At 42.1% G+C, this 12,499-nt stretch overlaps 1 protein-coding gene across 1 annotated transcript in view; it reads left to right on the forward strand.

Moving 5' to 3' along the window:
- Nucleotides 1-667: 667 nt before the first annotated feature.
- Nucleotides 668-12,499, forward strand: part of PAG1 (phosphoprotein membrane anchor with glycosphingolipid microdomains 1) — a 14,366-nt gene continuing 2,534 nt past the window's right edge. The window contains exons 1-4 of the mRNA XM_009272376.2: nucleotides 668-853; nucleotides 3,409-3,460; nucleotides 3,990-4,086; nucleotides 7,063-7,661. Of these exons, the coding sequence (XP_009270651.1) occupies nucleotides 729-853; nucleotides 3,409-3,460; nucleotides 3,990-4,086; nucleotides 7,063-7,661 (873 nt within the window). The 5' untranslated portion in view covers nucleotides 668-728. The remainder of the gene's footprint in view (nucleotides 854-3,408; nucleotides 3,461-3,989; nucleotides 4,087-7,062; nucleotides 7,662-12,499) is intronic.

Raw genomic sequence — 12,499 nt, forward strand, 5'->3', positions numbered from 1 at the left:
GTTTTCTTAGACTCAGGTGGGGAGAAGCAAAAGAAGAAAGTTCAGTATTATTATTCTCCAGACATACTATTACGAAAATAAGCATTTCGCATAGAAATAAGATTAGATTTGATCTGCTGCAAGAAAGGTTTTTGTGGTATTTCTTTCAAAGACTTACCTAGCTTATTTGTCACTGTACTTTAAGCACCGAATCACGTGCAGGCCAGAGACCTTGAGAGGGAAGCTGGTGAACGCCTGCTGCAGCTCTCTTTTTGGCTTGATAACTTGGCAGAAGTTGTAGTCGGTTTTGAAAGCTCACTTTTCAATGAAGTTAAAAAATATTACTGCAAAATAGACTGCTCTGTCCCTCGAAGTGCATCTGTAAACTTTTTCCTCAAAATACGAGTACAGAGATACTGTACTACCTTTTATTCGTGTTGAGATTGTAGATAGGTAACAGCTTGCATTAATATTTGACAATGTTTGTTCTGTGTCACCGTCAGAAATGTAGCTGAAAAGCTCTTTGGCTGGCTGACTTATACTTGAAACTGGTTTTTTTTGTAAGATCTGGATTTGAAAATCTCTCCTGCCAGATTTGTAGCTGTCAGGTTCATTATCTTCAAAATTTATACTAACCTCTTATAGTGTTTTGCTTTCTGCAGAAACAGAAGGTGCATGCAGCACAGATGCCAGCCTTCTCCAAGGAATAACCTCTTCATCCCCAAGTGACGCCAGCTCCTGCTAGTACCATGGGGCCAGAGGGTGGTTTCTTAGGCAGTGGACAGGTCCACGTCATCCTGTGGGGAAGTTTGGCAGCCATGACAACACTCTTGTTCCTCACGTTCCTCATCTTCCTCTGCTCCAGCTGCAACAGGTAAGGCTCAGGAGCTTAGCACGCAGTAATGTTGCTTGAGTCAAATAGTGTCGGGATTGAAATAGCTTCACTAATAGTTAGCAAGAAATACTGAGGACTTAGGTACAGAAACAAAAAAAGTACAGTACAAAATCTGTTTTCAGAGCAAACCTGAATTTGAACAGTTCTTTTTTTTCTAAAATCTAAATTTTTTTAAAATTTTTTTTTTGCTGTGAAGGAAAAATACTATTGATCTTGCTAGGTGCTTTATCCTAAGCTGAAGCCTGGAGCACAGGAGGATGCTGGCTGGGACGACCCGTGGTGCGCGGGAAGGGCTGTCACGACCGTGGTGCGCGGGAAGGGGAGCGGTGGTAGTGCTGAGCCCCCATCCCTCCTGTGTGTCGCTGCCAGATCCCTTAGCTGGCAGAGCTAGGCTTGGTGCATTCTTCTGGATAGCAGATCACACCACTCACCTGAAACTGAGAAAATTAGATGGGCCAAACAGGACCAAAAAAGTATAGGTAGAAAGGAAAGGAAAGCAATTTTGATGCATTTCAGCTTTGCTTTGGCCACTCCTGGAGACTAGGGAATTGATCCTGCCATTCAAGCCAGAATGAGTAAGAATCAGATGATGATACTAATTAATGGCTTGTACTCATACCCTATCCTTATTTTCTTCTCCATAAGATTTCACCAATACAGACACTTCTACTGACTTTGTTTATTCACATTTCATGGCCCCTTCATGATGCGTAAGCTCAGCCCTGCTGATTGTACAGGGGAGCTGGGCAGCCTGGCTCAATGGAGGGTGCCCTTCCAACACGTCAGACCGGTCAGACCCTTCACGACGAGGAGAGGGACTGCTTTGGTCCATATTGCTACAGTTTGCCAGCATAGCTCAATCAGCCAAGTGTATGGGGAAAAAACCCTATCCATAACTCAGTACAGCAGCAAAATCTTTGTTTTGGACCCTTATGCCTATAGGAGCATGTTCTTTCAGCATCGAGAGTGTTGAGGAAGCTGTGCAGCCATAAAATGCCCTATATTGACATAATGTATGTCTATTGGAAGGCCCTGTTTTCCAGCAGGATTTCTCTAATGCCCACACTGCAAAAAACAGTCATGGGCAAGACCAAACCCCAGAAGTTGGTTGAAACCCTAAAAAGCATAAGCTGGAACATGTAATTTCATATGATTCAGGTGAAATGCTTTTGTTGCACTGTAAGCTGTTAGATGACATTTCAGTATCTTCCTATTCATCACAGTTTCCTGTGATACCTGTGTAAAAACAGTAGAAATGTGTTTGGGGTTTTTTATTTATTTAAAAGCATAAAACCTATTTTAAAACCCCTTAAGCCCACAACAAACATTGCAGTTAGGTACCATGTTTTGTCTCGTAACGCTCCAGTCCTTGAAACATCTTTAGAAAGATGTTTTTAAGACAGAATCACACCACTGAGTATGTCTTTGCAGTTGCAGAGATTCATTGTCAGAAACTATCTGGTGATGCTCTTTAATAAATTCTTGTGTTGCTCTGGATTCGGTATCATTTATTTCAGGTCATTCTGTAGGGCAGGTTATTTATGCATAAATGCAATTATGCAAAATTTCTTCCTAGCTTACTGTTCAAAAATGGTTGAGGACACAGAAAACTGAACAAAATCTGCTCTTTTTTAAAATGTCAGAGTCAGAAAAACTTTCCAGAGAGGAAATTAAGTATTTGTAAACTTTAACTATGCTCTGCATTGGTGCAGACTCACTTGCTCCATTTTCTTATTTCCTAATTGGGTACAATTTTAACAGTTGCTAATGTGGGAAGTACGGTGCATTGCAGACTTCAGAAGAAGCACAGATTTCATATCGTCAATATTTTCTCACCTTTTTACTTGCCTTTTCATCTAGGGGAGGGACTTATTATTTTAAACTCATGGTTTATTACAGTATTTCAGAATAAGAGCTGTAATTTCTGCCATTTCCAAAATGGTAGAAACTGGAAACATGATCCATACTTTGAGACCTATGAAGTACCCAGTGAAGCAGGATTCATTTTAAAATTAAGTTCAAGGCATCTGCTGCTATGAAATTTGTAGGCCTTCTTGAACCGCTCGTGCCTATTATTAATTGTAACTAGCATCCTGAGTGGGACAAGGCTGGATTTTGTGGGCCTTTTCTACTTCGTCATAGGATAAATAATTTTTACTGACACAGTTTAAGGAACTCCCCAGATAGTCTGTCACCAAAACACGTATCTCATGTATCTCCTAACATTTCAGATACGATTAAATTGAGGATAATATTTTGATTATCATCAGTTAGTCCTTACTGCGATCTTCTACTGAACAAGAAAAAGGGTTGTGTGTGTTTGTTGTACCTCTTCAGATTTGTTCACCGCCCTACCTTAATGGCGACCTTACACAGAGGTCATACCAGTCCCTGTAATAATTTTCAGTTACTCCATTTTCAATATTATTGTGAATCACAGTTCTGCTCCTTGCAGGTGTGTAAGGTCTATTAATGACTGGTATTTGTATATTAGCATAATCTGTAGTAACAGTTCATACGTCTTTTTCATTAAGGGAAAAGAAGGCCAAACAGCAGAACGGAGATCATGAAAATCTGATGAATGTGGTAAGTATTTATTTCTGGCAGCTTGTGTCTGTCTTGTTGTTGGCTTGGACCAAGCTCCTTGCAAAATACTGCAGGTTGGAAAATAGCTCAGGAATTTGGAGATGGTTGAGCAAGGGAAACTTTAAAAGTTGCAGAACAGGAAGAGAACTTGTGTAGACCCCGATAATCTGCACTTTCTCAGTGCTCTTTCTGCCACCGTTGTCACTCCAGATCTCCTGCCTTTCTTTCACTCCGTTCGCAGTGCAAGCATTTGTCAGCTGCTGTCTTCTCATGGGCTGAAGCCGTGGTAATGTCTATTACCATAAAAGTTGGAAGGGAGATCACCCTGGACAGACTTGCATTTATTTGTTTTAACATCTGTAAAAACAAGCACCTAAATCTTTAGTGTCATCAGTGTGGTTTGACTCTCCTGCCAATAATACCTGTGAGTCAGAGCTCCCAAGATGAGAATGAAATTTGTCACGTATCTATTTATGCAAACATTTGTTCTGATCCAACGGTGATTAGATCTCACTAATTTGTGTTGCAGCCTTCCGATAAGGAGGTGTTCAGCCACTCGATCACAAGTTCGGCTACAGACCCTCCTCCAAGCAGTGACCATAACGGAGCACTCAGCAATGGCGAGGGTGAGTAACGCAGCCGCTGCAGGCAGGATGAACGAGCGGTGCCGTCCCCTTGCTCATAGCTCCCACGGTAGCTGCACATTGGTGATCCCTCACGTCCTACGTTTCTAGCCATCAGCTTTCCAAGCACACGGTCATGCCGTTTGTCTGAATACCCTGCGTTTTCCTCTGCTCACTTCTGGAGCTCTGACACCAGATCGGCTGCTGTATCCCAGGGCAGTGGCCAGGCATGCAGCTCTCTGGAGGGCAGTTCTTTTTGTACAAAACATAATTCACACAAAACTTATGCTCAAGTAAGAAATGCAGTGAGCACATTTGCCGTGCTGGCAAGTCAGCAGCCCACCCCATGGAGATGTTGGCATTTTAGGCTGCATCTTCACTTCCCTGGTGGGTGTGCTCTAGCACAGCCCTGCACCCCGGCTCCCAGTCCTCCGTGCCAGCCAACACTGGGAAGGTGCTGAGGTCCTCCTCTGGGCCACCAGGCTCCACCTGCAGATAGACGAGGCCATCAGGCAAAGACTGCGGCATTCCCTAATCTCAGCCAGCTACAGAGTTGGGATGTGACCAGAAGATGCAGTTGCACCTCGGAGCTTCACTCCTGGAGGCTGTGGAAATATTTCAGGTCCTCCTCCAGGGACTACAGGTTTGGATCATAGTCCCGTGCTGTGCGAGACTGTCACTTGTATTTTTGTATTTTAGAAAACAGGCAACATAAATAGGCTTCCTTTTTTTTCCTTAGTCTTTGCTTTGTTGAACTCTCAAAATGATTCACACTGAAGTATCGCTGGAAAATATTTTACTCAGCTGCACCTAAAAATAAACTCGGTCTCAGCTCAGAGCTGCCAGGAGCCAACTGTTGTCTCCACAGTAGGCACCAACACCGGGGGCTGCGCTCCCAACTTACAGCTCATCTCCTCATCTCACTGTGCAGCCGGAGGCTAAGCTATTCAGTCTTTACCCCTCAGAGACAAGTATCCAAAGGAATTTTTAAACTTTGTTTTTGCAGCTAATCGCTGCTCCCATCTGTTGGCTTGTTGCGTATGTAGGTGTGTGTGGCTCACCAAGGGACTCGATGCGCAGAGCAAAGCCCTGCAGAAGGGAAGCATTTCTCTTTGCCACGAGTCACCACACATGCAGCTGTCAAAGCTGCTACTAAAAGGCGTACTGTCAACCAGCAGACAGTTTTCAGACTGTCTGGTATTAGTCAGCTTACACTCTGCACAACAACCCTTCTGAATAACAGGAACCAGTGTGCTTTAATTTCTTATTTATACTTTATGCATTCTTTTTGATAATAGTTCTTTCTTTTGCTGTTTTCTGCTAGCCTTTTTGAGCAGGGGCAGAAGCAGCACCATCAAATGTATTTTTTATTCCTTTGTCCAATCTGCCAGTGCTGTATTTATCTACACCAACCCCTTATCTACACCAACCCCTTCTGTGCTACTGCCCATAACCACAGGAGTACAGAAACATGAGCTCTCGTTGCTTCTGATTATCCCCGCTAGGCTGGACGGGGTGGGTGTTCCCTGGAGCCTGTGGTGGTGCTCTGCATAGCAGAGAAATCCCTGAGAGCAAGCACGAGAAGGGGAAAACATGTTCCAGCTTCTCCAGGCCAGTTCCTGATGTTCCTCAGGAAGTCTGCAGCCATCCTGGGTAGTGACTAGGACACCTTGAGTCCTAGTCAGGACACAATAGGACACTTCTTCCTATTCTACCTATTCCTCCCCAGTTGTATGCAGGAGCCAAGTGAATGGAGAAGGATGTTTTCCTTTTCTTCTTCTCCCATCTCCCATTCAGACAGCAATTACCATCTCACGCCTCCAGTTCCATCCTGAGTTTTGCTGTCAGGGTACGGCTCCCTGCGGGTGCTGACTGCATGAGTCTGCATGCCCTGAGCACAACACAAAGCAATGTCCGTGACAACGACCAAATCAAGGGTACCGATTGCTTCGGCAACACTTTATGTCATCATGTCAAACACACTGAAGGAAATAGAAGAATGGGTTGATTTTGCTGAGAGGGTACCATAGGAATTGTACTAAGAAAAGTAAAGCTATTCAGAAGCGATTTTTCAAAGAAATGGTGTCACAGAAAGTAACATACCATATACTACCTGAAACCTGCTTGTATGTGCCCATGTATACATCCCTGAATGCAGGCAAATGTCATACGTGCGCACTGTAAGATGAGAAGTCCCATAGATTTCAGTCTGTAATACCCTCTAGTGACAGTGACACATGACCTGCTTCTGGGACTTAAAATAACATGTTCTGCCTAACACTACTTTCTGAAGTCTAGTCTTCTCTTTTGTGCATATGGCTGACTCGTTAGTAGGTTGTCAACCTACATTATGTGCTGCGAGACTAAGAGAAGTATGGCATAGCCTTCCAGTGAGGAGCTTCTGGCGTAGCATGCAGTGAGGCTGACTGTGGCAGGGCTGAGCGAGGTGTGATTCAGACGAGAATTTGGCCAGCATGTTAAACAAGGTGAGGGCTGGGTAGGGAGGAAGCAGGAACACTTTCCTTTCTGATTCCAAAGGATAAGGACATGGAAAGAGAAAAAGAGGCTTTTTTTAAAGGCACTTGGTTTGAGGCCTCCCACCAGTGTTGCCCATCTGAGACTACTGAGCAGTCTGTAAGCATTCAATATAACCAACTACAGCTGAACATCCATGCACACCTGCACCTACCCACCCATCCCCTGTTCTTACTGTGAATGCTGTTGCTATGTAATGTGACTTGGGAGTGCACAGTGTATTTAAGATGCTGTGAGAAAGATATTTTAACAGTAGAGAGCAGAAATCTCTGTAACTGAAACCTTTTGATAAACAAAAAGCATGATGACCGCTAGACATTTCCAGGCATTAGTATCATTTATCCTTTCTAGTGAGACACAAAACCAAAGTGATGTAGAGTACCAAATCGCACTCACCTTATAGTTACGCATTTGTTTTAAATACTTCTTTATAATTTTCTCTAGTACTCTCAGAGGACAGTACAACTGCTTGTATCCAGCCTTATGAAGAAGTACAGACGTCTGTCTCTGATCTGCTAGATCAACAGGATAGTCTTGGAAAGTCTATAAAATGTCACCAGAGCCGGGAACTACCCAGTATTCCCCCTAACAACACCATGGAAACCATCATCTCGGCTAGAAATGCAGAAAATGATCAAGGTCTTGGAATGGAAGGGCCTTACGAAGTCTTGAAAGACAGCTCCTCTCAGGAGAACATAGTTGAAGACTGCTTGTATGAAACTGTGAAGGAAATTAAAGATGTTGGAGCAGTAGCCAGCATGGAAGGGAGCTGTAACAGCAAATCAGAGGCTTCGGTGACAGTTTCTGAAGGTCAGAATCAGATTCCTGAGTGCAGAATTGAATCAGCAGAATATGCATCTGTTGACCGAAATAAAAAAAGTCGCCAAAGTGCTAATTCAGAAAGCCCTCTTGACAACACACCAGATGTAGAGGATGAGCTTCCCCCTCCGGTACCCATGAAACTTCTTGATGAAAATGAGAATGTGCAAGAAAAAGAAGTGGAAGAAGAAGAAGTGACAGAAGGAGCAAGTAAACCAGAGAAGGTAAATACTGCAAATACTTGTCCTTGTCAAACAGCCAAATACTGATAGAGAACATATGGGTGGGAGAGGATTTTTTTTTTAATAACAAAAAAATGCCAAGGAAAAAAAAAACATTCAAGGTGATGCAAGACTGTAAATTATGAAAATATGAAAATGTACAGTATAGTGTTTGCATTATAGGCATGTACTCATTCTATTGGAGCCTATATTTTGGACTGTTGCAGTATGCACTTCATAAGGCTTTTCCCAAATACTATCCAGAAATTGCATAGGAGGCCTCTGCTTCTTTGTTTAATGGTATTATACTTGTGGGAGCTATTACAATAGGTATCCAGTATCTCTGTCAGCATCTGTATCTTGTTCAGAATCTCCCCCTTGTTTTTTTTCTAATGAAATCTCAATTTACAAAAAGGAGAGGGGGGGCATTCTTGGTGGATGCCCTAACTTTAGATGTGCCTCCTCTGTTGGGCCACCTTGACTTAGCTGTGCAAGGGTTAGGCATCTGCTCAAAGCCACTTGTCTCGTCTCTCTCTGTAGGAGAGAGGGACAGAAAGAGAGAGAGATTGCAACTGTAGGCTTTTATATTTGTCAAATCTTGTATGTCACACATAAACAAAGTAATGAATTTCTACCTACTGAAATCATGGCCAAAAGTTATGTTTTCTTAGCAGCTTATTCTTTCTCCCAGCCTAGGGACAAGTTAGTGGTGAACTCCTTGAAAACTAGAATGATGACATTTTCAACAAGTTATTTTCCCATTTTTAGTTTTTCACCAGAATTAATTTTAAGGATGTTTTCAGATCATTGCACTGAGTTTTCATAAACTGTTGAGTTTGCATTTTTCAGACTTGTTTAGGTAACAGTAATTGTGAATAGAAGAACTACAATTTTAGCAGATTAATATAACTTTGGTGTCTGAGTCATCAAATAATATTAGGTATTGATGAAGACTTCCAAAAAAATCCTTAAGATGCGATGTGACATTTTAACGTAAACATTTACCTGAAAAATCATAGCAGAACTGAGGTATTGCTACTTGTTTCTGGTTGTTCTCTTATGTGAAGTATTTCAGTAATCCAGGCAGAGGGCAGAAAAATACCTTGTTAAATAACTGACTAACCATATAACCTATAAAGCACAATAGAGTCAAAATGAATAAACTGAAGACTACTCATAATATATCCGGACTCTTCAGTGCACATTCTTACAAATAATGAGCTCGTTAAGTAAAAAATTAAGATGTGATTGTCAACAATAACCCACCAGCACTCCCCCCTCCCAGATTCAGGCCATATGTAATTTCTAATTAAACTTTTAGAAAAACAGCTTTCCGTAACAGTGACATTTTTCCTACCAGGTGTGAAAAGACTTCCAGAAAATCATTGTATTTCCCAGGCACGATACAAAGGAAAAGCATTTGCTGCTCTGTAGCTCCCCAGCTCACCATGTATACAGTGTCAGTAACTGCAAGGAGTGGGAATTGATTAAAATGGTTCAGGTTTTGAAGGATTAATCAAGAGATGACACATGCAGTCCCCTAAGTGCCAGAAAAAAGGTGTTTGTCTAATTAAAATTTATTCAGAGCTAAAGCCATCCTGAGTTAAAGCTTCGGCAGCATCAGATCATTCCCGCGTTCGCTGCTAGGTACATGCATTATGCATCGAAGCATGTGCCTGTCCTGTCCTTGAGAGCTACAGCTGCAGCAGAGTTGGAAATGGTAATTGATGGAATATATAAATGTCATTATTGTTGGCATTGTGTGGGGAGGTGGTTGCGGGATTGTTTTTCTGTTGTGATGATGATAATTTTTCCCTCTATTTTGCTGCTTCAAACAATGCACAGCAATGCCTGCTTTTTCCAGTGTGGCAACCAAAACCACGATGTTTATGGAAATGTATGTTGTATTGATAACTCTTTTAGTTAAACAGACTCCATAGGTGTCTCTTTTTGCTTCCTCTCTTGTGAGGCTACTTAGCTGCCTTGCTTAACATGACATGCGTATACCAAACTTTTCAACCTTCTGCCCTGACCCTGATGAAGCAAGAGGTTGGGCGTAAGTTGTGCGAGTCTCTCTCACTACAATTAGGCTTTGCTTTAGTAGGGCACAAAGAAGGGACAGGCAGGGAGGCTGCTTGTGTAACCGAGACTTGTACCTGCCAACAGACAGAGAACAGATCGTGTCCAGGCTGTTTCAGTCTCACCCTGTAAAAGAGGGCAGCCAGGATGATCCCCAGCCCTTGCCAGTTCCTGAAGCACAGTCATTTGGGAGAGAGCTAGGTGGACCAAGCCAGAGACCGTTCCAGTATATAACAGCATGAAAAGGATAAAGGATCCTTTCAAGAGCCAGACGTGCAATAAATGGGTGAAAATTAATTACCTAAATTGGTTATTGGCCATGACCCAGCCAAATCCTTTGGAAGGTTTTGGTGAAGAAAGACACCTTTAACAGTACGAGGCCTCTTCTAGGCCTCTATCACCTGGAAAAACTTGGGCGTAGTTCTTCTAATAAAACTGGAGAGGCAGAATAGTTTTTCTTTAGTTCTTCCTTTTTAATTAAAAAAAAAAGAAGTATGGATCTCCTTTTTCACCCAGGTCTTTCAAGAGTGAGCACTGGTAGAAATGCTCTCCACGTGTACATCTGGCTGCTACCATCTGATTTCAGACTTGCGCAGCCTGAGGATGGGCAAAGCATCTCTTACAAATGCACCAGAGGAGAATGGTCTTCTTGTTCTGGTGCCCAAGTTAGGAGCAGCAGCTGAGCCAAAGAGCAAAAAATCAAGTGCTGTCGAGGAACAAAAGGAAAGTGGAAGGCAAATAAGGACACATGCTGTTTGCTGCTGTTGAGGTTTCAAGCATAATTTATAATATTGCTAGGTACAAAATGTTTAGGAGCAAGTATTTTTCTGTTTCCAAGATGACGATATCCTTCAAAATTGATGTGTCACAGGTTTCACATTTAGAAGAAAGAACACTAGGTCCCAGGGAAACAAGAACAGGATTGCCAACACCCTGGGGTATTTGTCAATACTTGAGTGGGAAACTGTAGAAGGGGTCCTGACACGTGGTGCTCACAGACACACTGATGAGAGAAAATAACTTCACTGAAGAATTTTGCAAGCACGTTTGTTTTAATGTGTGAGGATGAAATTAGTAAATTACTCAACACAAAAAATATCCTGCAAATAAGAAAGACTGAACTGAGCTGCTGTAGTGAAACAGATCTAATAAAGGGCCAAAATATGTTTGAACTTCTCCTTTTTCTTTTTTTTTTTTTTTTGTGAGTAAACAAACCACAGGTTAAAGAGCGCATTCTCCAGGCAGTGAGAAAGAAGCAAAGGAGTTTTTAGGTGTGAGGGAAACCCCCCGGGGAGCAGCAGGCAGACCTAAATGTGCTTTGGGTCAGGGTCTTCATCAGAAGTGCCCCAGGGGTTCAAAGCTTGGTATTTACCAGAAGTAAAAACACCAAGAAAAATGGAAGTAGGAAAGAATCTGTTGTAATGAGCCTCTGTCAAAAAAAAAGTCTTGTGTGTCTAGTATGTGTCTGGAAGCAGTATTTGATTGACGGTGCCAAAAATAGCTTTACTTCTCCACCCTGGTCTGCACTGAAGGAGGTCTGAAGTATTTTAGGTGCAGAATTTGCATGAAACTCCAAAATACGGCCTGTTACAAACAATGCTCGAAGGCTCCCTCTGAATCACTGTGGAGCAGGAGTCCAGCAAAGCCTTCTCGCCCCAAGGGGGAGGAATCACACAGCTGCTGTGAGGTAGCCAGGGTCTTTGTTGCCATAAAGGTCCTAAGACATTTTTCGTAAGAGCAAAATGCTTTTCCCCCAGTGTTTCGTGACCTAATTTCTACATGATGCTTTACGTGCTTGAAGTTAGACTTGATACAAAACCAAGCCCTCCATCCTTTAGTAACTTTGCTGTGGTGAACTGGATCCAGCCAGATGCTTTGAGGGTTGAGCTGCCCATCTCTGGGTGGGTTGCAGCAGGTCTTTTCCATGTTTGCAGTCTGAGTGGTTGTGAGGCAGTGCTGCTGTGCACCTCTGCACAGCTGCTGCATTTCGTGGGGGAGGACGACACAGCGCCTCCCGTGCAGCACTTCCAGGATCCACTGAATGAAGGATAACAATCATCAAGAAGGTGCCAGTTGAGTATTGTTCTTTTGTCATTTAAAAGCATATCTGAAAATCACGTGGAAGGCCAACTAGTGTGTCACAGCTTACTTGTAATTGTTCAAAAGACTTTGCAGACTCTTTCTTGCTTCATTAGAAGTGTAAAGGTGGGGATACAGTGGAGCAGAGTTTGTTTTAACCATGACATTATTTTTACTCTTTTCAGGTCAGGACAGGAGGAGATACATTAAAAAGCTCTACTAACCTCAAGGCTGTTATCTTCAGAGATGTACTCTGGATATTAGGGATATTAGCTATGTAAAATGGAACTAGTGAGCAAATGACCATAAAATATAATGTATTGATTGTAATGGGAGGGTTTTATTATAGGTTTCACACTGTTGACTGGTAATGAGCCTCTTTCTTTCTTTCTTTCTTTCTTTTTTTCTTTCTTTCTTTCTTTCTTTCTTTCTTTCTTTCTTTCTTTCTTTCTTTCTTTCTTTCTTTCTTTCTTTCTTTCTTTCTTTCTTTCTTTCTTTCTTTCTTTCTTTCTTTCTTTCTTTCTTTCTTTCTTTCTTTCTTTCTTTCTTTCTTTCTTTCTTTCTTTCTTTCTTTCTTTCTTTCTTTCTTTCTTTCTTTCTTTCTTTCTTTCTTTCTTTCTTTCTTTCTTTCTTTCTTTCTTTCTTTCTTTCTTTCTTTCTTTCTTTCTTTCTTTCTTTCTTCT

Source organism: Aptenodytes forsteri, unplaced genomic scaffold (assembly GCF_000699145.1).
Source record: "Aptenodytes forsteri isolate BGI_AS27 unplaced genomic scaffold, ASM69914v1 Scaffold206, whole genome shotgun sequence".
Classification (NCBI taxonomy): Eukaryota; Metazoa; Chordata; class Aves; order Sphenisciformes; family Spheniscidae; genus Aptenodytes; species Aptenodytes forsteri.